General features: G+C 44.3%; 1 protein-coding gene across 1 annotated transcript; it reads left to right on the forward strand.

Annotated features, from left to right (window-relative positions):
• The first annotated feature begins 1472 nt into the window (after positions 1–1472).
• Positions 1473–26178, forward strand: klhdc3 (kelch domain containing 3). The gene is made up of 11 exons (XM_079280822.1): positions 1473–1553; positions 3199–3440; positions 4827–5006; positions 5229–5344; positions 5430–5501; positions 6855–7068; positions 7668–7754; positions 8746–8854; positions 19556–19629; positions 20788–20866; positions 23152–26178. The coding sequence occupies exons 2-11, from the start codon at positions 3287–3289 to the stop codon at positions 23216–23218; spliced, it is 1152 nt and encodes a 383-aa protein (XP_079136948.1). The 5' UTR covers positions 1473–1553; positions 3199–3286; the 3' UTR covers positions 23219–26178.
• The last annotated feature ends 1624 nt before the right edge of the window (positions 26179–27802 follow it).

Genomic DNA, 27802 nt, shown 5'->3' on the forward strand with positions numbered 1-27802 from the left:
TGATGCCTCCGCACAATTAATCAATCAAAGCCCCTCCTAAGCAGTCCAGACCTGGCCAGATCCATGGCAGCTGTCACGTGGCTCCTCAGTGCCATAGTCCGTTTACAAGGCTCTACTTTCACTTCAGCCCGAGCATTTGGAACCATGCAAGCTGACCACACTAAACCCACTCCTTTGTAATGCAATACTTTTAAAAGCAGGTTGCATGATGTGTCATATTTACAGTCCAGACGTGTGAAACGGGCTGATTAAATACATTAGGACAGGCGTCACATGCTGCAACAGAGCAAGTTCCTCCACATTCAGCCTCTGGCTCCGTCATACAGTAGGATTAGGTCAGATGAAGGCTATTTTGTTTTTCAAGCCAGGCAAGCTGCCAAAGCGCACATTCTTTTTTTATTGACAGCATTGAGCTGGAAGTGGTTACAAGATGGAGGACTTTTCTGTTTATAAAATATAAATCTCATCGGCAAAAACGTCCCACTTTGACCGCAATCTACACTGGAATAACTTGAGGCTGTTTGGTTTATGTAGTGGTTAGATACACTGGCTTTGCGCCAGATAAAATGGGCTCCAGCCTGTGTCAGTATGCTCACCATCTGAAAGCACTGAGATCTCCAGGGATGCTGCCTGGTAACTGACCATGCAAGTCCTCATGAGTGCAAGCAGGCAACACAGAGTATCAGATTATTAAATGCATTGCGCAAGTGCACTCCAACCAGACCAACTGTTATTTGACCAATAACACTTAAATAGGGATTATAATCTTAAAAGTATGTTGGTCGTGTTTGAGTTTGTGACAGCCCGCTGACCTCGAGAGCAATATAGAACGTGTGTGACAGCGCCATCTACTGCCGCAATTATGCTATTGTGTGTGACAGAAATATTCACCTGGGTTACTGCAGCCATAAACAATGTTGATTGAGGTTTCATCAACCCAATCGTCTTTCTTTACTGGTTTGCTATCAACCTTATTAACTTGTGACAACAGATTAGGGCCATAATGTGGATGTGAGTTATACGTGGAATAATAAAAAAATTATATATATATTTCCCCTTCTCCTTGTTTAATTTGAATGAATTGTAGAGGCACAGGGAGGTGAAAGTACCCAGAATTTAACAGGGGAAAAAAACAGTGATATTTATATTGGGGGCTATAGTCCTGACCCCCAGGTTGTTCTCAGAAAGCCATGACAGTGAGCCAGCATATACAATACCAGGACCCTGAAATTGGAGCAGCTGTGTGGGCCCTGCTTTAAGAACTAATAAATCAATCTTTCTTAAAATTGTATAACATGAATACTGACTTAGTATTAAGAGTAAACGATAGTTTTGGTTACCCCCCCCCCCCCCCCCCCACATACACACAAAGTTCACATACTAGGGTCTGACAGAGTGAATAAGGATGTTGTGGAGACTGAAAACAGACGACAGAGGGCGCTAGCGGACGCTTCTCGCTCCCCAATACGTCACGAGGGAGTCGGTAGTGGCTCCCGGTGGATAGCACTGCTTTTTACTACACACCAGTTAACCACAGCCGACTCGACCTGAAGGTATCTAACTCACTTTACAATGTTGATAATACTGTCTGTTAGCTAACCAGTTCGTAACTTTGTCAAGGTTGGAAACAAACACCAGTGCGGTAACTCTTGCAGGCTGTTTTTATTCAGTTCACGTTAGCTAACTAGCTAACAGCTACATCAGGTAGCTACTACATGTTAGCATTAGCCCAGCTAGCAGCTGCTTTTCCTCCTGCACGGTCAGCGTTGGTCATCAAAGAGCTGGATACAGGAACGCTATTATCGTTACATGGTTGTTGTTAAAGTTGATGTTGTGAGACAAGCGACCCAGCCTGTCGCTCACAGGTGTCTGTCGCTCCTGTCTCACAGCTAACGTCAGCTAGCAAGTGTACGAGGCGTTGACTGGACTGTGGTAACTGTGTTAAAGCTCAATGTCACCGGGTCTAGATTAGCTTCATCAAACAACCATCTGTGCGTCCACAGTGTACATGACCAACCCAGCCCTGTGCAGCAGTACACACTGATGTTGCTGTGTGTTAACTAAGTCTTACTGACTACTAAGCTACTGTGGTCAAGTTGACAGTGCCATGGATAGTCATGATATCAACAGTATCATGTTCAGGTGGCTCCCTCCCAAACATGCACGTCTTCTCAATATCTAACGTCACGTGACAAATAACTGCAGTTTAATGTAGGCAGGACAATCTGCTGGAAACCGGGTTACTGCATTAAAGGTGCGGCAGTGTTGCCTTCACGTTGTAACTGTGTATGTGTTTTGAGAAGTGGGGGGGGGGGGGGGGGGGTCTTGAGTTTACATGGCAGCTTTCACAGCATGCTGTCAAAGAATTACGACAAAACCATTACTCCACTAAAACCTGCCTGTTGACAAGATCTCGCCTGCGTTGCTCCACATGTTATGTTGAACGCTCTTCTAGGGGTTTATTTATAAGAGCAAGTAAAGGTTGGAGGTCAGCGAGTAAGTGAGTCATTGAGACGGAATAAGACTGGGGGGGGTACATAAGGTAAAGAAGGAAACGGGTTTACTCGCCTCCTGAAAGACATGCAGGTAGTGAGTCAATATTTGCCTGTTAGTTTAGACTTTTTTAGTTTGTTTTGTTGTCCAGAGTTGTAAACTGTGTCAGTAATGTTGAATTATAAACTGCCATTGAACTGCAGACACGTGCTTTCTGTTGGTGCCTTTTAGTTTTCATCAAATATTTTTGATTTGCATGACTGCCCAGATAGCCAAGTGACAGTTTCTCCGTTGCTCTCTTTTCAATAGGCTAGAAACAAATCTTACTTTATAAAACTCTCAGTAACTTAATAGGACCTCAATAATATCAAAAGATAACTGGAGCCATTTGAGTGTAATGATATTGATACGGTATAGCCCAAAAGGGGTGTATAATATTCATGCGATTCTATTTTTAAAACTTTTTTTTTAGTGGTGGGAGGTTACGAGGATGAGAGTGAGCAGAAAGAAAGAGGAGTGGTAGGTGTAGGTCTAATCACTTCTTAAAATACCCTCCCAGCTTAGATAATACAGGGGCTTGGGAGCCTGTCAGCAGCAGCAGAGCTGAGCAACCCAAGAGGACAAACAGTTGCCCTTTGTGTTCTCCTCAAATTGCCCCACCGTTCTCCTAAGCAGAGTGCCTCCTCTTGTTGTTGTGCGTCACAGGTTTCGACAGCGTTGGCTTGATGGGATCCAGGCGAGTGACAAAGTGATGGTCTGAGGACTCGCAGTCACAGAGGTGCTCGCGCGTGGAATGTTGCGCTGGTCGGTGCACCTAGAAGGAGGGCCGCGGAGAGTCAACCATGCTGCTGTGGCGGTGGGGCACAAGGTGTACTCCTTTGGGGGCTACTGCTCCGGTGAGGACTACGAGACCCTCCGTCAGATTGATGTGCATGTCTTCAACACAGGTAGGTGGTGGTGCATTGATTTAGGGGGTTCCCAATGGTTGTGGGTGTTTTGGAAAATGTGACAGATGAAATCATCTTTTTGTTTTTATTGACAGTGAGTGCAAATATTGTGGGACAACATCAGTAAATACATTCTGCAGGTCCCAAGAGCACTGTGACTTGTTAATGGAAGGGTGTTCATCAGGACCACACGAGAGCCCCAGTTTACGTATTTTTTATAAAATGCTATTATCTGCTTTTGTTTTCTGTTTGTATGCTCAGTAGGTGAAAAGGCATTTTCCTTTTATGCCCTGCGCTCTAACTGTAATGACGCAGGAACATCTTTGTCAATATTGTCAAATTATGAAGTAAGAATGAAAGTGTTGAACCTTCACCACTTTTAACGGTAACTCCGTACAGCTGGCATTGAGACTCTAAGCTTTCCAGTGCGGTTTGTGAACGTTTGTGTTGGCTGTTTTTTTCCGTTGCCACCTCACACAAACACAGGTGTTTTCTTTAAATGTGTGCCGCTCTGACTTTTATAAAACTTGCTCCCTTTTCTTATTCGTAACCCATTTTATATACATGTTTTCCTCTGTGTGGTCAGCCACCTGCTTTAGGGTTTTACTACTTCCAAAAGTAGCTTGAGCCTACTTGCCGATGCTGTACCACATAAAAAAACCCTTGATGAAGATGCCTCTGGCTGATTGAAATAGAAACGACACCACTGTAGCCATTGTTCAGTATTTTATCTCCTCTTTGAAGTCTGTTTTACAGCGGAGCCGGCTGTCTGCTGAAGTCCTTTGATTTGTTTTCCCTCCTTTTTCTTTACTCGTCTATATTTGAAGATATTTTACTTTTCATTTTCTGTTTTGAGACTCTCAAAATAACAAGTTATCTGTGAAATATGCAGTTTTGGATGTCAAGCTGATGTTTCACGCTACGTTACGTCTTGTCATGCTATACAGAAGGTTTAAAGAACACTGGTATTTCAAACAGCTGAAAGAGCTTCGTGAAATTTCTTTCTTCTTCTTTCTTCTGAAATGTCAATGCTGACCTATATCTTAGCTTCAAAAGTAAATATCTTGCATATGCATCTCCCAAATGATTTCCTAATTATTATTGCTGCTTTATTACTTTTTAAAATCTCTTTTAAAAATGTATCTTGAACATGGCTATCTGAAAATGACTTTAATATTATACTGCAGCATGTGATTAAAGTGCCATTACGTCTTGATTTAATATTATCAGTATATTTTCTTATAATTCCTTCGGGCAAAATGTTCCTGCACTTTAAGGTTGTCGTATATAAAACATCCACAAACATAAAACGAAATACAATTCAACAAGTTACTTTCCAACTGTGCTTTGAATGAATAAACCTTTCTGGATTGTTTGGTACTTCAGTGTCTCTGCGCTGGATGAAGTTGCCTCCGGTGAGGCTCGGAGGAGGACACGAACGTGTCCGTGAAGTGCCATATATGCGTTATGGCCACACCGCTGTGCTGCTGGATGACGTCATCTACCTCTGGGGGGGTCGTAACGACACGGAGGGGGCCTGCAACGTGCTTTACGCCTTTGACGTCAGTAAGTGGACCTGCATCTAACTCGCACCGTTAAGTGATCGCTTGAGGCTGCGTTTGCCTTTTTGAGCAGCACCTGTTCGATGCTAACGTCGTGATAGCATCAGGGAGAGAAAACATTATATTTTTTTTTACAACAGGGAGCTGTGCACATGACTCAAGCGTTTTGTCCGTGAGATAAGAGGTTGGGTGCTAAGAGTTGATATAAAGTGTTCCTGCTTCACAGACACCCACAGATGGTTCACGCCCAAGATTTCGGGGACCGTCCCAGGGGCGAGGGACGGCCACTCCTCCTGCGTCCTGGGGAAGGCAATGTATATATTTGGAGGATACGAGCAGCTGGTGAGTCTTCGTCACTCTTCACTGTTGGGACTCGCTCTCTGAACATCAAGACATGATTCAATTAATCTCCTCTGCTGTTTCTTAGGCCGACTGCTTCTCCAATGACATCCACAAGCTGGACACCATCGCCATGGTTTGGTCACTAATTAATGCCAGAGTGAGTTAAAACCACCAGTTGGTAATTCCTAAAAAAAACACTTTTTTTTCGTTCTTCCTGTAAAGAGAATTCCGTGCGTTAAATATTCAAGCCCAAAGAAAGAGGAGCACAAAGCACTCGCTCCAAGAAACCTGATAGAATGGACTGGCAACATACTCGGTTACATTGAAAGCACTGTTGGAGATCAACAAACCATCGGTCATTACGGGGGTTGGCAGTACTGCTACACAGGCTCTCAGTGGTCAGATTGGCTGGATACAAAGGCACTGAAATGTAATGCAGCTCCCTGGTAGGTGGCCAAGTACAGAAAGCCTCACAGAGGATTATATACACTCCCCTTTTGGGAAATGCCATTTGTGTTTGTGTGCCGTCGGTCTGGTCACGTGATGAACTCTTCGTAAGTATACGTTAGACGTAGACACCGGGGCCTAGTTTTAGTTCCTAACTGATAACATTTCGTCATCAAGGAGATTACAGATTTAGTTGTGCATGTGACTGAATAATACATTTGCTTTGCATTCCTTTTGGTAAATGAAACAACCTGCTGATGCTTTTTCTCAAAAAAGAAAGTGGTCTCTTGATACTAAATAACTTTGTGTCACTCATTTAAAATGTTCAATAAGTCTCGTATCCTCTATCGTCTTATTTTTCCTTGATCAGCACAGTTTTATTAAGCTGGCCATTTTTCCTTTTCAACATTATTTGTAGAATCTGTTTGTTTTCCGGTTTTCTTTCTCTCCCGCTGCTCTGTTTGTAAAACGAGTTAAAGAGCCTCCTGCTGGCCTGCGTAGCATTTGTGGGAAACAATGGCAGCCCGCTCTGGAAAGGCTTCACTGCAGCTACAGGCCAGCTAAATGCATAGGGAGTAGAGGCTTAGGCTGTTTCATACCCTGGAAACAGATCGCGTTTCACTTTTGCCACTTTTATATTCATAGTTCTCTTGGAACCAGTGACAGTAACAACCGCATCATTATTCTGAGATCAGTGTTCCCTACTAATCGACATACAAGGTCTTTATTACTGTACATCATTTTTTTTTTTAAGGCTGGCTGTTCCTGAAAAGTGTTTTTGTTTTCGAGTGGCTGTGTAGTTGTGTGACTTATTCCACTAGATGGCGCAGTTTACCTACAGCTGCTTGTTCACTGAGCCTCACCGTTTGCCAGTGTGACAATAGAGCTTTACACCCAGGGTCATGATGATGAGCTTTAGAAGTTCAGAGACATCGGAGAGTTTTAAACTAAAACTAAGTTTACGAGGTCGGTCCTGAGCCGACTGCTTTATGGTCTGTCGCGCTACTGGAACCTTTGATGGAGTGTAAAAGTATAACAGTCACACATCATCTTCTCTTCACAGGGCACTCCGGCGCGCTGGAGGGACTTCCACTCGGCCACCATCATCGGGACAAAGATGTTTGTGTTTGGAGGGCGAGCGGACCGCTTCGGTCCCTTCCACTCCAACAACGAGATCTACTGCAACAAGATCAAAGTGTTCGATACAAAGACCAACTGCTGGCTGAGCACGCCTTCAACACAGCCATTGCCAGATGGACGCAGGAGCCATTCAGCCTGTAAGACACACACACACACACACACACACACACACACACACACACACACACACACACACACACACACACACACACACACACACACACACACACACACACACACACACACATCAAATCAATATGGTGAACAGATTCATGATTTGTGAAGCTCTTTTAAATGCTTGTATTGTATTTCGGTAGACCAGTATCCTAAATGACTTTTATTCTGTCCTCTCGATTAGTTTACGGATGAGAACAGTGAGTCACAATAGCTCAACATTTCAGAATAAACTCTGGTTGTTAGGAAACATCACATCCTTTTCTCTTAGCGAGGCTGATTTGTGTGTAAACTGCAGTCATCTCCCAGTGTGACCTATCTCTGTTTCATTCTCCAGCATGATTAGTTTTTTTAGATTGTTTTTGTAGTGAGAATATAAACAGTATACATAGTTAATTTTCATTTATTTAGGACAAGATTGCATGTTTCCCCCACATTGATTAAACAAATCCCGCTAATTGAGCTGATGCACATGGTTCATTTCCTGTACTGCAAATGTCTTGACCTGCATGATGGACAATACAAACTGGTCATTTTGTGTTGTTTTCCTTCCTGTGTTTAGTTTCCTACAACGGGGAGCTGTATATATTTGGAGGATACAACGCCCGTCTGGACCGGCACTTCAACGACCTCTGGAAATTCAATCCAGGTGATTCACCATTTTTATGTCCGACTGGGGAAAACGTGTCTCGTTGCTGTTAATTGTGTCTGTTGGTGTTTCTCTGCTTTGTGCGTAATATATGAGTTTTGATCTACCTGCATTGATGACTGTTTTACCTCTGTAGAGGAAATGTAGCGCCGGAGGTGCCATCTCATGTTGACCCACTTCCCTCCTCCTCCATCATCTGTAGAGACTCGTGTAGACAATGCTCTCCTCCCTCATTGCATCAATGTCAGTCAGATAGTGGCTGCTCCCTTTTCACACACAGACTTTTTTTTGCCAGAAACACAGATTAAAAATGGACAATAAATCAGTCCCAGTCTGCACATTGATGCTCAAGTTGTTTTCTGAAATAGAGACCTTGAAAGAGCATTCTTGACACAGCTGTTGTCACACTGTCTGTGTGTGATCGATCGTGAAACTGGGTGATTTGCTGTAAACAATGTAAAGCTGTGCTTTGCAGTCCACTAGATGGCAGCACCTCAGTTATAATCCTAATTATTCAACAAAGTCTGAATGGCCTGTTGCAATAGAGATGCAATGATGCTGTTGGCTGGAGAGTGGGAGACTTATCACATTTCATCCTTGTATGGAGCAACGGGGAGAGCTCCAACATCGTCACTCGTGTTGCACTTCTGCCGAGCAGAAGAGAGGATTAGCTTCTATTTCTGAAACCTAAAGTTTTGTGTTCAAGTGAATGTTAGGTTTTGTGTTCTTGCTTTAATTGCTCCTTTTCATCCCCTCACCCCTGGGCCTTGTGTTTGTGGTTAAATATAGCAGGAAGCTGAATGAACTGCAGGCAATAAAGGAAGCACTAGTAGGTTTATGTAACTTTGACATGCTACGATGTCACCCAAACTGCAACCCTCTTATGAGCTATTTAAGGCAAGGATTTAAAGTTACTGAGAGTCTTCAGTCTTCTTTTTCCATCAATATTATCATCTCAACTCTACTCCTGTGTTGTGTGTACACACTATAGAAGCCTTTTCCTGGACGAAGGTAGAGCCGAAGGGGAAAGGCCCGTGTCCGCGGAGACGGCAGTGCTGTTGTATGGTTGGAGATCGAATCATCCTCTTTGGAGGAACCAGGTGAGGCACAAAATATTACTCCTTGAACTGTCATTTTTCTCCACGCTGTAAAGCTGACACACACACAGTGACTAGTTTTGTATCAAAAGGGTTTATAATTACTCTGAGGAAGGATGCTCCCAAATATTTTCTCTTAGGTTATTTGGTCTTTTTTTTGTTCTTTATTAAATATTTGTTATTTAAAAAATATACCAAGAGTTTATATTTTTTTAACTTATGAAAATATTAATATGTAGCAGGAAAACAGTTAATTTAATGTGCCCTCTTTTTTAATACATTTAGCAAATATAGCTCTTTATTTTACTCTCGTATTCACCCTAATTACATACATGATTAGCAATCATAGATCCCTCCGTTGAATTGTTCAGTGTTCAAACATATTCATATTCTTTTCTGGTCGGTCTGTATCCATTTCCCAAAGAGCAGTGCTTACTAAAAGCTTAAGCTGACAACACGGGATAATAAAGCGCTGTGTGCCAGCTGAGCCATTGTTTTCTCATAAAGAGAGCAGTGCCTCTCGGCTAAATGATGAATGTGGCCGACACCACTCGTTACGTGTCGTCTACTTTCAGCTCCTCGGTTGCACAAGTCTTGTGTAGAAAATGATCAGATATCAAGTTTGGATGCATGTCCAACTTAAAGACAACCAATGGTGTATTACAGTTAACAACAGGGTCTTTATTGCAAACTTTAGCTTGTTGTTGATGCATCCAGGTGCTTGTAGGAAGACATTTATCCTCATTAAAAACATTTTGTATGCTTTAGGAAAACAACTGATGGTTATACCTCAAAGCTAGTGTTGCAAAGCTGCAATAAATGACTGTGGGAGCAATACTAATGTGTCCAACCAGTTCTAAAGGTGACACAGCATTTCTATTAGCATCCAAGCTCCGACTTTGGAATCTGCAACTTCTTCTGCTAACCCCGACTTGTTTGACTACATACTTGCCGGCCAGACCTCTGGTCATGACGGTGTTCTTTGCCAGATGTTTTGCATGGATTCACACTCTCACTGCGTCACAGAAAATGCCAGATTCTGAGACATGATATAGACACTGGAGCCGGCATATTAAACACCAAGCTACTAGTTGTTGAGCAGCAGGCTATTTTCAAAGATGTGCAAAGATATTTAATCAAGGTGAAGTGGTTGTTCTATTAAGAACTATCTCTGACGGATAAAAGGAAAAGCTGAACAGTTTACAATAAATAGAAGAAAAACACCTAAGTTCAGATGTTGGCTCGAGATGGGAACGTTACCAACTCCTTTCTTTATAGGCACTTAAATTCTTACACTCTTGACTCTTTGTTGTTTGTCACCCTAATCTGTGTGAAGCACAAGCTCTCAATAAACAAGCACAACAAAAACGTTCCCCTCTTGTTCAATATGCCAAATGGAGGCTCTGGCTCCTGCAGACGGCAGCCTGTGATGATTCCCTTGTTGGCCGTAAGACGGCAGTGATTGCCGGGGGATCGTAGCTGGTAAGGTGCCAGGTGACGGGCTTGTGATAGGCCAGTAGCCAGTGGAGTAATGAGGTAGCTAACGGCATTAACGTGGTCCAGAGTAGTCCGGGACCTGAGCTACTGTTATCAGGCAAGGCTGCGCTATCAGGCAAACCCCGCTGGGATAACCTGATAGTGGGGATCGGGAGGCTGTGGATAAGAGTCCTCTCAGCCCCACTACGTCTACAGGCCCTCGAGTCCTAAAGGCCTCTGGCTGCTGCTGGGTTTGCTTTTTCTACCGCTCCATTGGCCGCCGCGTCATCGGGGAGCACACCATAATACACAAGTGTAATCTTGATTCATCCATTATGCAGCAGCAGTTAGTGAAAAGCTGCCATCCTTGCTGCACTCCAGCAGATCTGTTTTTAAAGGCTACCTTTCATATTAGAATTAATCATTTCAATTTAAAAAATAAATTGAATCTGCTGCTTGTAAACGGAAGCAATCAAAAGTCAGCAAAGGTATTGATATGAAACTTTAAAAAAAAGTTTCTACAAGAGCTTTAGAAGACGCCTGTTTTTTTAAAGATTGTTACAAATTGTTTGGTTTCTCGCCAAGATTAGTCCAGGAGGGGTTTTAAGGAGTCATGACTTCCTGTTGTGAGCGGATCGTGTCTTTGGTGCCACTGGAATGATGGAGGGTGCTGGCTGAGTAGAGGAAGAAATCAAACACAGTATCTCCAACATCCTGTTTCAAAGGATCAGGGTTGTTGTTTATAGGGGCCAATGCAACTTTGAAGCTGTTAACATATATTCATGAATGCACACAAAGTATCTTTATGAAGGTAGAACCTTGGTTGTTTGTGTTACTTGTAAAGTAGGTTGCTCAGTTGTTCTAAGTCTGCCGAGATCTTTCCTGTTACTGTACAAATTGGAGCGTGATCCTCGCAGGCTCAAAGCAAGTCGGCCACACAGGTTCTCTTGACCAGCGGTGCACGTTCGTTGTTTACACGAGTGCAGCTAAGCCTCTTACACACAGGAACTCCCATAAGCACGCGCACACACAACCTAAGACACACAAACAGACTCCAAGCAGCTTCTCATCACACTCGTGTGTTTGCTTTCTTCTCTGTGCCAAGAAAGTTAACATTCACTTGCTGTTCCGATTTCCGATTTTGACGAAGCAAGTATTTTTTTTCAATACACGCCTCTGATTTTGTGTAAACAATACGTTAATAACCAACCAATTGCTGTGTCTCCTGTGTTTATCTTTACATGACCCGACAACACGAGGGCATTTAAAAAGTTATCGGCGTCTGTCTCAGTGCAGCTGACAAATGCTCGCACGTGCCCCCCATGAATTATTCGCTGGACACCTTGCTTGTGTTTTCTTGTGGGGCTTCTCGTTTCGGGAAAGGTCTGCCGAGGAAATTGTGTTCAGATTTATGGTCCACACTTTGTTTTCCTGGGTTAGTTGTCCTTTCGTATTGATCCAAAACAGAACCCTTCTGTTGATACATTTTCTTTTTTTCGAGTTTATGATATTTATTTTACCTGCAGGAATTTGTTCAGGCATAATTTATTACTTTAGTGAAGGACACTAAAGCTATTAAGTCCGAGAGCCCTCTGCTTTCAAAGGGGGGGGGGGGGGGGGGGTACACTTTGGACTGGACATAACACTGAGGTGTGTTAACACAACATCAACGACGGGATATAGACTCTAATGAATAAAAAGAGACTGGTGCGAAACAGAGTGCAACCTTCCAGTGTTTAGTATTAGAAGATGCTTGGATTTAGGTTGAATGAGCCTTTATGATGTTTACATTGAATTGCTCTTTTTTGGCACCGTTAAATTGGATATAGTGCATTATATTCTTTGTTCTGTAAGTATGTTTTTCAGTACACACTTGCACGAGTTTGCGCGTGTGAATGACGGACTGGGCATTAGTGGCATTCTATTGAGTGCCACTTACGTCAGTGTAAACAGGCCTGCTGAGCTGCAGAAAGGCGCGAAATTCTGCCCCGTCTCTGATTTATGACCGTAGGGAGCATTCTTTCTCACAGGGTGCAATTTGATACACCCCCAGCGCCTCTGCTACACTCATTTACTGAGACCTGCTCGCTGCCCCGCGAAGGACGCCCCCCGTGCATGACTAACTCCACCTGCACTGACCTTCACCTATACGCACACAGGCAAAGAGCAGCGCACTCTGCTAAACCCCGCGCGTTCCTGCTTCCCAACCTCCTGAGGAATTGAACGCTGCTAAAATTGAGTTGCCACAGAGACTACGGATCTCCTGCTGAGAGTATGTCGTCATTGTTGGCATTCGTCACACTCCGTGTATAATTGCTTACGACAAGCCCAGGTCGGGCTAAATCTGGATGCATTTTAAGCTCGGGAACAGGGCATCCTATGAGGGGCAGGATATGAACAAGGACATGACAGATTGGCATGCTGGGAGCAGACAGCTTGGAATCTGCGAAGGGGAATCTGGCACTGGCCCTTGAACTACTTGGACATAAACACGTGTATTCATTCCATTATGATTTTCTGATATTTCTTCATGACTCTCTGACGGCCGTAATGCCGACTGATTTAAATCACCTCTTTGTGTTCCATTGCTACTCTGTGATTGAATGATTTGCCTTTTTGTCGTTTGGTAAATGTTGAAATGGAAAGTATCCCAGTGGTTTGCAGAATTGAGATGTTGTGCCCTTTTTAGCCCTTCAGCACCTTTTATGTGGACTGCTGATAATGAGAGTTCTTCAAAGGGGTTTTAATTGCCTTTCACTGTGAGTAGCCGAGACCAGTGGCTGTCAGTTTAGGTCTAACAATGCCAAAGTGGCCTTGTTCTATGAATAAGTGTCTTTGATGTCATCACTGTGCTTCGGCAGACCCAGATAAGGTCTGTGATTATGTTGGGCAATTGGATGAGTACATCGCTGCTTATTTTCTTTTTTTTCTGGCACATTTTCGCATCTAAGCCGATAAATTAATGGTTTATTTCTACCAAACCAGAGTTGGTTATTTCTGGAAAGACTAACCAAGCAATTTTGGTTCTACTTTGTTTCTGTTGGGTTTTAATGAAATGTGTTTTTATGATGCTCTGCTGCTCGATCAGCGGATCTCCCAGCTGAAACTACGGCGGGGGGGGCAGTTATAGTGCTGCGCACACACACACACGTGCGAATATATTGGCGGTTGTTGGGCTGACGGTAGCTGGTACCCTCGTCTCTGACGCTTATGTGATGACATAAGAAACCAAGTCCTCATCTAAATTGGGCATCTTCCCAAAACGAGAAACTATGGTAGGATTTTCACGGCCCAAAATATCACAATAACCTGTGATTCACTATCCCTGGATCAGAATTTCAGTCAACTTGTATGTCCCCGCTGAGATTTCCTACTTCCGGTGTAGTGTGTTTTTGTGTCTCGTGTCTGGATGGGTTCACGTGACTTAATGACTCACGGCTCCTCTCGTTGAGCTGACGTCAGACTGGTGCGCGTACAAACACACACGGTTGCTTTGCTCTGCCAGCCTGAACGCGTGTGTTCCATTTGGCAGTATGCACACACACACACACACACACAATATGCACAGTCGCTTGGCAAATTTAGTGAAGATGGAAAGCATGCTGACGCCATTCCTAACTTTAGATGCTTCAGTTATTGGGCCTCTTCTTAATGTTTGTTTAGTTTTGAATCGGTACCTGTTAAATATTGGTGGAAAATGCTAAAATTTGGGTTTTCTTAGAAGCAATGTAAGATTCAAACAGATTTTATCTGTCAGTGGTCCTCTGGAGTTTTCAGGTAGGGAGAATGTGTGGCTCTGAGCAAGGGTGAGACTACATGGCAGGTAATCTCACTGGTAGCCAAAACATCCCACCCCGAAACCTCTTGTTTAATCCACCCGAATGTCACCGTGATATTTAATCTGTGAGGAATTCAACTGGTCGTTTCCAAACAGCACGCCGTTGAGCCGTAGAGCTTCAGCAGAGTCCACTGACTTAGTTTAGCAGATCAGGAAGGTCAGAAGCCTGGTGCCTCGATATCACCTACAGGGGCATTTTGCACCTTATCAATGACTGAAAGGTCTGCTGTTATGATAGTCCAGCCGGTTAAAGTGTGGCTTGTTATCATTGTTGAACCTGACGGTTCAAATGTTAGACTAAACACAACATTGGACCGAGGCAGAACTAATTCTGAAACACTTTATTTTTCCTTCCCTGGGATTGCACAAATAATCCCACCTTTCTGTTTTGATTTTCAGTAATTCTTGAATGTAAAATGTCATTATGGCTGCTGCTTCTGCACCCTATAGTGTCTTCAGGTCTGCCACGGTGGAGCATGGCTCCATGGAAGCCCGCCTATCAACACACCATAGATTATGATGCCCCACACACATGTTGTTGTTGGCCTTCAGTGTCAAAGGGTAGGCTGCAGAAGTTTCCTTTATTAATTGTCTGTGCGTGAGCGTGTGTGTGTGTGTGTGTGTGTGTGTGTGTGTGTGTGTGTGTGTGTGTGTGTGTGTGTGTGTGTGTGTGTGTGTGTGTGTGTGTGTGTGTGTGTGTGTGTGTGTGTGTGTGCGCGCTTCGTAGGCCCGAGATAAAACCTGTCAAACAGTGGAGGTGACCCCAGCAGGATACGGGGCATCCCGCGCGTGTCGGGACAGGACCTCGGGGCAGGACAGCAACTCCGTGATTTACTCTTCAAAGACAAGCTCATGATAGCATTTCATGTGCATCTTAACCCTCTTCAACCCACTAACAGGCTGTATACATGAAGGTGTCACAGGTTGAGTGTTGCACAGCAGCTCAAATAAACAGCCTGCATAGGCGACGCTTTGTCATGCTGTCGTCCACATCAATTCACATGTCTAAATAGTGGTAGTTTACCTCGGGATTTACTACTGTCATCACAAACCCTCTGGTCCCCTCTGTGGAACAATGCCACGCTATGGAGATAAAAGATTTAAAAAATTGACAAGCAAAGCACACCAGAATAGTAGAATATTCATTCACAGTTGGCAAGTCATGTTTAAACAACCCTTTCTTGGCAGAGAAATCGATTTTTCTGAAACACTAGAAGGCTTTTGTTGGTGACAGAGAATGATCCAACCAACATGACAGGAAACACTTGTAGCCATAAAAGAGCAGGACGTGAGGAGATAATCACTGGCCCTGCTGCAGCTCACTAATGAGCTTCTCCGACAAAATACGATCAAATTCCTTTATTAGTACAACAAAATGAAATGGCAATCCTGGCGGTGCATTCACACACACATCAAACTGTTCAAAATATGGTACAAAAGAAAAAATGTATTTGCTGTTAATTAAAAACAGTAAGAGAGTTGGGATATTGCACTTTAGCTTGCTTGTATTTGCTCTGAATACATAATGTATAAAGTAATGAATAAATACCTGAATAATAATGTACAAAGGAATATACTCCAGTGTGGTTGAGATGTAAAACATCTGTGCAGTGTGTAACGCATACAAAGGTTGGAATAGTAAAACTGGTCAGTATTGTTTATTGTGAGCGGCTCCTCTTATCTGGCTGACCTTGACGCTACTCTTCAGCTGCAGGTGAAGATTGGTGCTCGAACAGGAAGTAACTTATTCTCCAAAATGAATCTGCCTGCTATAGAGGAACATTTGACAACCCCTTTCGGCTCCCCCCCCCCCCCCCCCCCGTACATTAACCAGCTGTGTTCAAGGTCCCGAGACACTATTTAATGTACTCTTCCTCATGTCTGCAGGCCTGATAAAGGGGAACTACATTTGTGTCTGCTTGAGATTTGCAGGAGCAGTTTCTCCTCTCCAGTACGCCAAGTCCAACTGCATTTTGTCCACAGCGGCTGCAATTTCAGATGCAGTCTTTGTTAGCGGCTTGGCATCTCCTTTGTCTAATCTGAAGCCAGGTCTCTCTCTCGCTCTCGCTCTCTGGGAGCCAGCGGTAGTTTGTGTCTCACCCTCTGCATGGGGCTTATGTCTGGGCAACTACAGGTCTTAATCCACTGTCCAGCCACTGCCCAGGAGGGGGCACAGATAGCTCGGTAAGACGAGGGGACACAGTCGAGATTAGGACGAATCTATCGATTGGTGATAACCAGGTCTATTGGTCTTCAATTCATGCTACAAATAATTGTGACTACGAGCAGTAAATCCCTGAATAGTTTGTAACAGTTGCTTGGCTCTGTGTCGTTATGCGTACAGCGAGAGTGTTTTCCTCCTACAACATTCAAGACCACCATAACAGTCTTGTCACAATCTTATATTTAAATTATGTTTTAAATATCTTTTTAAAAATTGCTGTCTCTTTTTTTTTTTTTTGTTGGCCGTACTATCGCTGCTGTTTCCCCCGTTGCTTTCACTCGACAGCAAAGTTTCACTGAAATAATTAGATTTTGTGTCTGGCCGTCCTGATAAGGTGCTCTGCAGGAAGTTGTAGTGCGCGATGAGTTTCCTGTGAGCTGCATGGTTCTGAAGGACCAAAGTTCAATAGGAAGCGGAGAAAGGAAAAGGATGCAGATCATATCACTCCAAGAATGAGGATCTGGTCAATGAAGCCACTGAAAACATGCCTACGGCGGGACGGCTTCCAGACAGGTTGTTTACATCTGTGTTTGTGTTGCTGATGGAGTTTTCTCCAAAGCTCGATCGTTTTCTTGTCACTTAATTTGCACTGTTGCTGTCTCTGAAAGTCCTTTTTTACAGAATTTGTAGGCCATTAAATTCTTGGACACTTGAGACCATTTGGAGTTTCCAGGCTCTTTGTCGTCCCCTCGTTAGTTTTAGGATTGTATCTCTTTCTTCTTCAGGTTTCAGACCTAGCTTTGGATATAATGAGGCAGGCAGTGCACTGCTAGAGAGGACTGGCAATTGGGTGATTAGACGCCCTCATTGAGTGTTTGAAAAAGCAAACCGGTGTTTTTTTAGTGGGGGAGCGGCATCACTCGGGCCTCATTCAGACTGGGAACCACCGCTGCCGTAGGGGGAGGAGCGCTTTCACACACAGCGCTACTTTGCTGATCGAGTAACAAAGTGACCCATCAAACACCAGGAGGCCACATAAAGTCGCACACTGACTTTCCCGCTCCCAACTGCTGCCAAGTCCATCGGACACCTCTTAGCACCCCTCTCTTCCTTTCCTCTACGATCCCCTTCAGGCTCTTCCTCTTTTGTGGCGACCAATAAAGCATTACCATTCCCTAATGTTCTGTTAAGTTTCACACCCAGGCCGACGTGATCCATGAGCATGCGAGAGTCAGAGCCTTGTACCGGGGGATGCAATCTTCATCTTTCACGTTGCCCTCTTATCTGCACCCTTTCACGCGTCAGCATCCGAGCCTCGTACCCTCTCTCCATGTGTGCCTGCACAGTAGTCGCCGGCTACTGCAGTGTGCTCTTTAGATAGAGCTGCTACTTTTCGTTACCTCCGTTATGGAGACAGATTGCTCCAAAGCAACCAACAAACATATTATGCAGTTATGAGCATAGGTAGTGGAATAATCAGTATGAGGTCAAGATATAAAACCAAATTCATTCAAGATAACAATTTGTGACCAAGGTCCAATGCCACCATGAAAGTCTCTGACCATCGTCAGGTTATATAAGACATATAGTTTATAATAGTTTTATTATTTTATTGTTTATTTGATACATATGTGGCATTTGTAGCAATCTCTCAATTCCAGCAGTAGTCGTACAGCTGCAGCTTTTTGTAACTACGTCCCTGTTAGTGTTCATTCTTTTGATTTGATTGAAAACTACCATTTTAATCACCCCAGTGATGCCACAGTCGGTACTGAACAGGTCCAGGAGGAGACGGTCTAATTTATAACGGGGGACATTTGGGTGGTTGAGGGTATTCTGATAAAGGCCCATGCTGCGAGCCCCGGTGGATCACCTCCTGGGGGGGCCGGGGGGCCTAATGACTTCCCCAGCTGGCCCCCTGGGACGACTGCGCTCGTGCTCCGCACCTCTCCTGGCTGCTTTAAGCCACTACAGTGTTTGTTTAGGGAAGATTAGCAACGTAAAACCCTTACAACATCCTGAACACGCAGCGAAGGGAGACGCAACAGAGGGGACAGCGGGAAAGAGGAGTCGAGATTGATGGGCGGAGGAGAGACGACAGATCTTCTGTTCAGCGAGACGCTGGTGTGGGTCGAGAATGCAAGTGAAAGAGAGAAAGAGACTGAGGGAAAAGGTATAATACATGTAATCCAAAGCAATTTAAAACGAGTGGTTTCTGCTCCAACAGCACCGTGATGTGTCCTACGGTCTTTGTTTGGACACATGCCAGTCACTGGCCGGTCCATGCGTAGCAGAAAGCATCTTTCAAAGCTGTTCTTAAGGACCAAACCTGGCAACCAATTCTCCATGATAGATATTTATAGACTCTAAACTGCTTGCGGAATGCACCTGTCTGGCTGAAGCTGTCCTCTGGGTAGTGCAAATTGTGAAGTGCTGTTTGTATCCACTAATCTGAACAGTTCTCCTGGTGCGCTGTGGATACAAAGCAATGATGTGCGTGTAGTACATTTACAGGAATATACTTACCGCCTGTGGGAATAAATGTTAGTTGGACTCCCACAGGCTGTTACTTTGCGTTGTGCTTTTCTACGGTATCCTTCCAAGTTGCCATGTTTTGTATTTTAATTGATTGATGCCAAAGCGTTGACTGAAGAGAGTTGTAAAACCACTCGGCTTTCTTAGCCGTGGTGCACCAGGTGTGTCACAGGTGTGTGTGTGTGTGTGTGTGTGTGTGTGTGTGTGTGTGTTTAGCCGTGGCAGGAAACAGATGTGCAGTGATATCAACGGCTGCACAGGTCTGGGAGATTATCAGCATGGGCCAGGCTGCCGTCTCACTGCAGTGAGACACTTCCTGTGGGCTTAAATCATGCCAGCCCATGATAAAAAAAAAAAGAAGAGCAGAGTGCTGTGGGTTTAATCTGTGGCTCCCTGATTATGACCCAGAGTGATAAAAGAAAGATGGCAAGAGGGTGGATGACAAGCTAAATAACTGTGGGTCTGTTGGTAAGTAATTGTTGGGAATTCTAGGAATGACTTGAGGGAAGAAACAATAAAGTTGGCCCCTTCAACAGTCGAGGAGCAAATACAACCTTGGCAATCTGTGGGGCTCATGCTCATGATAACAGACAGGAAGTTTAAGGAGTTATTGTTGTTCTCCTGAAGAGGTTTGAAGCTTTGACCACTTGCAAGTTTAAAAACAACAACCTTTTTGTCATTCTCTTTACAGCCCCTGTCCGGAGCAAGGAATGGGTGATGAATTTAACCTCATGGATCATTCAGACCTGTATATCTTAGACTTCAGTAAGTATTCTTGGTATTATCCATGTCTCACTTGTTTGCTTAAGAAGGTGTGTAATATTCCACAAGCTGATATTTCGTTAGATTCAAAAATACCCGCACGACCCCAGGTTGCCATTGTAAATACAGAAGTCTTTTCAGCAGAGATGCACCGATCGAAACCGTGACCGGTCGATCCGTTTCTGCTTTTTTTGCCGGTCACATTGATAGTTCTATGTCGGCACAGCCACACACACTTTGTCACAACTGCAAGTCCGACATAAGGCGTCGAGGAACAACCTCAAAACGTTTGGAGCAATTAACTTAATCAGACACTTCATTCCCATGCTGCTGCTGCTCACTGTCTGCCGAGTCTCTCCACAGGCCTGCTTCTGACGGATCTAAATGTGTTCAAATGTCATCTTGTAAAATGTAGTTTTTTGGCGAGAAACTTGAATAAATACAGTTGTATTGTTGTAGCAATATAGATGATAATAACAAAGTAAAAAGATAACATTTTAGATATCTTTTCACAGTTTACACTGACTTTAGGACGGTTGAAATTATTTTACAGGATGGTGATTTAAAAAAAAAAATGTAGTTCTTGGAAATAAAATCTGAATTGGCAAGTCAGACTTTAATAAAAATCAGAAAACCAATAAATTTGCAATCGTTGCATCTCTAATTTTCCACCACCTTTTAAAATAATGTTTAAAAAAGCACATTTAATAGAACCAATACCTTCCTTCCACCACTGCTTCACCTGGCCTAGTATGCCTGGCCTTGGCCCTGCTTCGTGCTATCACACGGGGTACTTCCGTCCCTTGCGCTACCAAATATGGCCATTTCCTCCCTGCACTGGGGTAGCCTGCAATGCTGTCAGGTCCCAGCATGTGTAGGTGGGTTTACACAGGGACACAGAGGCCCGTCTGGGACTGGCAGTACTCTGCGGCATCCCCTGTGGCACACACTTCCACGTGCCAGTCGCGTGTGCCTGCACACTGTTTATCACTGGACATATGGTGGAGCAGCCATGACGGGGACCATAATTGAGCGGACGTTTGTAATAAGATGATTTGTGCACTAAGAGTGATTTCACACTGAACACTGTTTGTTTCAGCTGCTTTTCTGGGCTTTGGGAGAAACACGCCTGTGACTCATTACACTCTCTCTTCTTTTCAGGCCCTAATTTGAAGACGTTATGCAAAATGGCTGTTATTCAATACAGTCTGCAGCAGTCAGGACTCCCACATGATATCAGGTCAGACCAGCATCCTCTTCTCAAGCCTTAGCGCTGTTCGCTCGTAGCATCGCCATATTGTTGTTCATCCGGTTTGTCATTGTTGCCGCCGCCCTGTCCCTCTCAATAATGAGGCTGTTTTTCAAAGAGGCAAATTACGGCTCATTATCCTTCATTCAACTAGTGGTACGTTTTACTCGGGCTTTTGTCTGACTTTACTTCAAATCCCGACATTCAACATGTTTATGTAATTGCATCATCCTACGACTAATAGCACTAATAGCCCCCCAAATATATAGAACCAAATTTATATGCTTCAACAATCAATGATGCACTGCGGTCCAGAATAGTCATGAACAAATGTCATCATGAATTAACTTCATGCAACAAATTACCATTATTTCTTACAGCAGACTGTTCTTGAACTATTATAACTTTATTCTCATTAAATTACGAATGTATTATCGTAATATTACAGCTTGGGGAAAAAGTTTCTACTACTTCCTTTTATTTTGGAAATATCCCCAACAGATTGTGTTTTATTAACCTTTTTGTCGGACTTCACGGAGGCTTACATGACGACAAAATGACCTGCTCATGCCAGTGCCACAGTAACTCTCTGTGCAGCAAGAGAGGCGAGAGAGACGCTTCCAGAGGAGCCGCTGATGCTCTCAACTCAGCAGCAAGTCACTAAAAGGGTCCGAAGTCGGGGGCTGTTCCTAAAACATTCTGGGCTGTAGCCTCGGACACCCAGACCATTCAGCCTAAAGGGCCTGCATGGGCCCCCGTGGCCCGCAGTTTCTCTGCACCTCCAGACACGCTGTTTAATGAAGGCACTCAGCCCAAACGGGGAGAGGTTTAAATATGGGATTAAGCCCACTCGGCATCAATTAAGGGAAAACATTTGGCCTATCTACTTGTTTATTGGGCCGAAACAAAGAAAAAACAGTTGTTACCGTCCAAAAAGCACGTCGGCACGGCGGGACAAGGCTCGGTAAGCCAGAAGGCCAGTCCCTGATTCTAAGGTCGTGATAAACATGGAGATCTGAGATATGATCCTCTGTGGCGAGCCGGTATGAAATGAACAAATCGCACCTTTTTGAGATTTGTAAAGATCCAGTCCTGTAGGTGCAGCATAAGTATAAGGAAAACATTGCTGCCTAAAGAAACATAATTATATAATAGTTAAATAATGGATAATTTTACCCTCTCAGCTTGCAAATAATTTTGACACTTGCAAGAGACTCAAAAGTTTGAGCGTTGTGACGATGTAATCACGGGGTCGGGAACCTGTATGAACTGTGTTACAGCTCGATTTTAAATAAAGGCAAAATACAAAGTGTGTTTTCAGCAATAACTGTCTGCCAACCTCCTTTATTCCTCCCACTAATATGGAACATAATAGAGGATAATATTCACCCATTTCAAGCATATAACCATTTATCAAATAACCTCAATGAATCCTCACTAGGCAGCTACATCTGAAGGGGAGAAGTTGCACCAATGTGATTTTTTTTATTTTATTTTTTTTTAACACATGGACCCCCTGGAACTTGATACTAATTACTCCTCTTAGCGTCTCATTTTTCTCACCCCGTCACTGCCACCTTGCACACGCCCCACTTTGCAGTTGTGTTTCTAACCCGGAGTGGCTTTTTTTCGGCGAGGTCACAAGACTTTGGTTAACTCCCGTTGCCCCTCGCTGGCATCTCCAGCTCCCAATGCCAACCTCCCCTCTTAAACACACACGCGCACCACAGACAACACGAACAAAGCGATTGAGAGGGAGTGAGTGTGAAACCAGAGCCAGTGATAACAATCTGGAGCTCAACCTCTGACCTGTCAGCAGGTCAGCACTAGACCCTGTTGTCAGGCCCTACTCCTGGTTCTCGTGTTACAGCGGGGCCTTCCCTCATCCTCCTCCACATCGTAGCCCTTCAATCCTACAGAGGGGGGGGGGGTTAAGAGGGTGAGAGCAAATGTCACACAGTTGCTTGATTGACTGTCATTCTTGTAGATTTTTAGCATCTTGGCTATTTCAAACAATGAAAGATCAGAGAGTGAAAAGGACTGAAATCAGAGTCCTACCTCATCTATCTGAGCTGTTCCCCAATAAAAAAATAAAGCTCACACTAACTATCCTAACAGTTCAAAATCCCTGTTCTTTGTCTCCACAGTCTGGACTAATAATTGCGAACACAAAGCAGACCTAATAGGCAACAGTGTATTGTGTTTTTCTTTGTTCTGGACCATCTGAAGGTAACATAAGATTCTTGCCTCTGGTTCTTTGCTGTTGGTCGCTCTAGGTGGGAACTGGCAGCCATGACCACCAACAGCAACATCAGCAGGCCCATCTTCTCCTCCCACGGCTGACGCCGCTGAATGTGACACAGAACCAGGACTGCTCGCTCTGTTTCAGGACACCCAGCTTTTATCTTTCTAATCAGCTGAGCTCCGACGGACTCTTTCTGTTTTTGTAGAGTTTGGACCTGTACGGGATTTTGTTTTACACGTTCGCTTCAAGTGAATACTCGTTGAAGACCAAAATATCCCGCGCGCGGCTTCCTCGGACACCTACGGATATTTAAACGCCCGAGACGCTGGTTATGTGTGACAGAAGCTGTTAACACCCGTTCACCTTTTTGTCTTCTTTCTAGCCTCTCTAGAAATCCAATCAGCCTATGATAATCATAGACTTCTAAGCATACACACAGGAAGAGACCAGGACTTCAGCCAAAGGTCTTGAGAAGTGAACTTTGTTGAGGATGTCGTCCCGATCTCGCCTAAAAGACAAATGTGAACGCTGTGTTCTAGCTCTGAAGAGACTGAGATAATCACGAGTTCGTGTGAGTGAGGAACGCGGCTAACTTATTACTTTGGTGTTAAATGCAAAGGAGCGTGAGTATTGGGGCATGTAGTGTTACGCTTGTGAAAGGTTCTGTTTGACTGACTTTCAATGCTCACCTTTTACCCGACTTCATCGCAACCTCCTGCTCTCAAGCGTCTCAGAGGTGATTTGCAGAGCGACCGAAGCGAGCCGTTTGTCCGCCTTGTAAAACAATCAAGTCCAACTACCTCCCTCAATAGCGTGTGTCATTGAGTCTTCGGTAAGACTTTCCCCATACATTAGACATCCACCCCAGAAAAAAAGAAGCCTTTCTTCGTCCATATTTGCTGTCGTCTGTCGTATTCTTCCAAGGAATGTCGTAGCGTCGCCGGAAGAGTGCGACTCGCCTGCCCCTTTACCCCGCAGTTTTGTTTTTTTCAGTGCCAAACGTAGAGGGGAATCATGATGCAGATATATACTGTGTATGTGTGTGAGCACGTGGTCCCGTCTACACATGACCCCCCCCCCCCCCCGCTCCAGAGATGGTCACTAATGTGCACCATGTAGTTGTTCCTCTTACAGACAATCCTGCAGCGATCGGACTCCTCGTGACCCCGCTCCTTCTCGGTGCGGTGAAAATAACAGGAAAGTGTGTGTGTGTGTGTGTTGGAGTGCGAGCAAAGCTAAACCTGAGCAGATGTCATAAAGGGCTGTTATTAGAATACACACTCGCCACACAGCTGGAAAGTGACTTGGGAGAGCTCAAATTGGGGATGTTTATTCAGGGTGTGTGTTTTTATTCTAAGCTCACATTTTAGAACAAAACTTTGGAAGCACAGTAGTGGTGGAGGTGGCAGTCTTTTAAAAAAAAAAAAAGCTTTTATCTCCACATACTTTAGTTAAATGATAAGGTTGGTGATATTCTATAGTTTTGAGGAAGTCAACAAATCCCACAAACAGACCTACAATGTCAACATTTCTGAACCTCCGTCCGTGGCTCTCATGTGTTCATACTGAACGGTTCATTCATTTCCCTAAAACAAACATTCACGTTTACAGGAGTAAATGCAGCATTTAGTTGAGGACGTATTTTCAGTGGATGTACCGCAGCAAAATGAGTTTTATTTATACTGCCTATTTGTTTTGATGTGAATAGGAACTGTGTTACCACCCACTTGTGAGCTGCATCAATGCTTTTCAGTCCTGGTCTCTGGGGGTCTTCTGTCCGGCCGGATACTCAGAACTGAATCTGTATCGGTCTCTGATTAGCTGGCTAGAAATGAAACCCCGCAGGGCTCCGGGTCCCAAACATCAGGACTGGGTAACACTGACCTACATGGTAAATGTTTACAAATCTGTGTGTTTCATGTGAAGCAGTGTAAACAATCTTAAACGCAGGTCGAAGTCACCAAATAACTGCACTAAAGCCAAACCGTGGCATGACGGGCCTTACGGAGAGGAGCCATGCCGATGCTGCTTTTTGCCTACGTAGAGTTCCAGAGTTTGAGACGTTCGTCTGCCCGAAAACAAGTCTGCATTTTGTTTCTAGACCGGCGGTGCCAATGCGACTCGCGCCCTGTACACTGTACACAAGCGTGGACGTATCGCACACCTCGATACCCCTCAGTACCCCGGTTACTCGGAAGACATCCGCTAATGCAGCGAAACCACAGGAGAGCTAATCGTGTGTTCACGAAAATAAAATAAATTGTGGTGAACAAATCCAGCTCTTTAATGGCCATAGACAAAAAACAGTTTCTTTTTTTCTTGTGTGGTGTGGAAGTCATTTTTATTTGGTCCTTGTTGCGTGTGACGATTCTGGGTGATGGTATTTACAGTCAAGAGTATTTCAGGAATGTGACGAAGTAAATATTAAGTAAGTGACAATGATGACTGGACACTATGGTCAAAAATACAATACCTGCACAACAAATCTCCTCAGCGATGGTCACTCAAGAAAGGCTATCGACGACGAGGTGATTTAGCCTTAGACATATTGCCGTTGCATTTTAAATTGCAGTGATTTTAAACTGCCGTTTCTTTGTTATTTCTCATTTGACTTCGTGAGGAGGTTTCAGCCAACAGTAACTCTGCAGGGTGACGGTACCGGTATTTACCAACCTAGAAAAAAAACCCTGCTTCTGTCAACGGAAGGGCATCATTAAATTAGAGCGCACACTCATTATAAAGTTACTGTGTGAGCAGTAATTACTTGGCGAGCAGACAGAAGTATGTGACCAAACTCATTTCATGCGGAGAAGTGTGTTCTATATTTCGGGCTCATAGTATCTGGTTGTAATAATTCATAAACAAAGAATGCGTGGAGAAAAGAAAGAGAACAAAGTATGGAGTGTATTTGCATTAGTTTTACAGATGTTTAGGCTCCCTACGCTTATTGTTTTTATTTTATATTTGACACGGTTTCAGAGGGACTGTCAAGGTTGGTCAGGACTTCCTGTGCAATATGCTTTATTACTGTATCAATAATAAATCTGAGACAATTTGACTTGTTCAACGTGTGTATCCATTTGTTTTATGTGTTCTTCATTCAGTTTCTTTACAGTACTGCTGTTGGCAGAAGTTGTTGATCTTGATGATGATTTCTGAAGCTGTATGGGTTTGATCGGAACATGTGAGTCAGTGTCTGTCGTTTGCAATCTGATGCATCACAGTCGAAGTTGGAAAGGCAAAAAAATATTTTGCCTTTGCAAATAGACTCTACACACCATGGGGTCTCCAACTGCAGGCCAAGGGGCCAGATTTGGCCCCAGAAACTATTAAATGGTGTGCATGTGTCCAGTCAGTGGAAGACCTAAATGAATGTGACCTAAACAAGCCAGATGTGCTCTGATGTCCTACTCTATCTCTGGGTTTCGGCCTCCTCTCGGAGCTACTGTATGTGGCTCTTAATAGTCAGCAGGTCTTTGAACCCAGATTCTGCTTCCTGCTGAGATCCAGAGTGCTGGATCTGCCCCAGCCGGCCTGTCTGATAGCCCTCATCGTCTACTTCAGTGGGTACTCTGAAGCCGTGGTGCCACTGGCTGTCAGACTACCTAATGGGACGTGTGCGGCTGCTTTTGATGGGGGGGGGGGGTCCCCGTCATTAGAAAGTGTCTCACCCTGAACCTCCAGCTCCAATCTTGGCCTCTGCTGCCAGTAGCGGCCTGGCAGTTTGTTCCCGTCTGTCACCAGCCCCGTGCTATAAAGCCAGCGTTATCTGCGGTGTTAAGTGCAGGCCACAGACGGAGGGTCAGCTTAAAGTGAGGCAACAGAGACACCCTGTCCCGCCTGGCCCCGCCGCACACAGGAAGCGGGGCTGCGCTGGGTCCCCCTTGTCTGGCCCGGAGCCCTGGCTCGGCCAGCGACGCAGGCGCTAATGCAAGGAGACCCTCGGCCAAATGACTCTGTCATTTCCCCTCAGGACTCGAGACCATCCCACTGGCCCTTGAGAATCAGACTGAGGATTTGTTCTGAGTGATTTGTTTTGTCTTGTTCCCCCCTCATCCCTGTGCAATGCCCTCACTCAAGTTCTAGTTCTCTGCCGCCAACGTTGTTGCGCCCACCAAATTGGGGATTTGAGAAGAGGCATTAAAGGAGCACAAGCCCTCAGAGGATAGAAGCTGTGGCTGGAGAATGTAAACTGATGGAAGAGAAAGCAACAAGTCATTTCTCAAGCCTGAGAAACGGGGCAATTTAGCTTTTCATGGAAAAAGCTCCAGCAGGATGAGTTGCATCCTTTTGTAAAATGCAGTGTCGGTGCAGTGCTTTGTGCGGCCCTTAATCTACTCCTCTGCTCGAAAACTGATTTTGTGTGAGCCTCTGCAGTGAGTCACGCTTGCAGACCTGTAGCTTAATTCCCTTCCAACAGGGGTTTAATTGAGTGACTAACACACACGCAGTGAAAGCCCTGTGAACACAGACGGCCATGGCTGACGGCCTTGCAAATCTGTTGAGAAATGAAACAAGGATGCATCGGGCTGGTTTTCTGCTGAGATTTGAATGATGACAATGCAATTTAAAATAATGTGTTTAACTTCAAACTGCATCATGAAAAATAAGTCAGCGGTTATATACATATACACACACACACACACATATATACAGGGGCCATTTTTATGCCGAAGTACTTT

The sequence above is a fragment of the Melanostigma gelatinosum genome (genome assembly GCF_949748355.1).
Source record: "Melanostigma gelatinosum genome assembly, chromosome: 12".
NCBI classification, from domain to species: domain Eukaryota; kingdom Metazoa; phylum Chordata; class Actinopteri; order Perciformes; family Zoarcidae; genus Melanostigma; species Melanostigma gelatinosum.

What these genes read in the sequence shown, in the direction of transcription:
- klhdc3 (XM_079280822.1), top strand. Translation starts at nt 3,287, where the DNA reads ATGTTGCGCTGGTCGGTGCACCTAGAAGGAGGGCCGCGGAGAGTCAAC. An exon ending in GGTCACTAATTAATGCCAGA is followed by an intron (nt 5,502 to 6,854) that starts GTGAGTTAAAAC and finishes TTCTCTTCACAG; the next exon opens with GGCACTCCGGCGCGCTGGAG. An exon ending in ATCCTCTTTGGAGGAACCAG is followed by an intron (nt 8,855 to 19,555) that starts GTGAGGCACAAA and finishes TTCTCTTTACAG; the next exon opens with CCCCTGTCCGGAGCAAGGAA.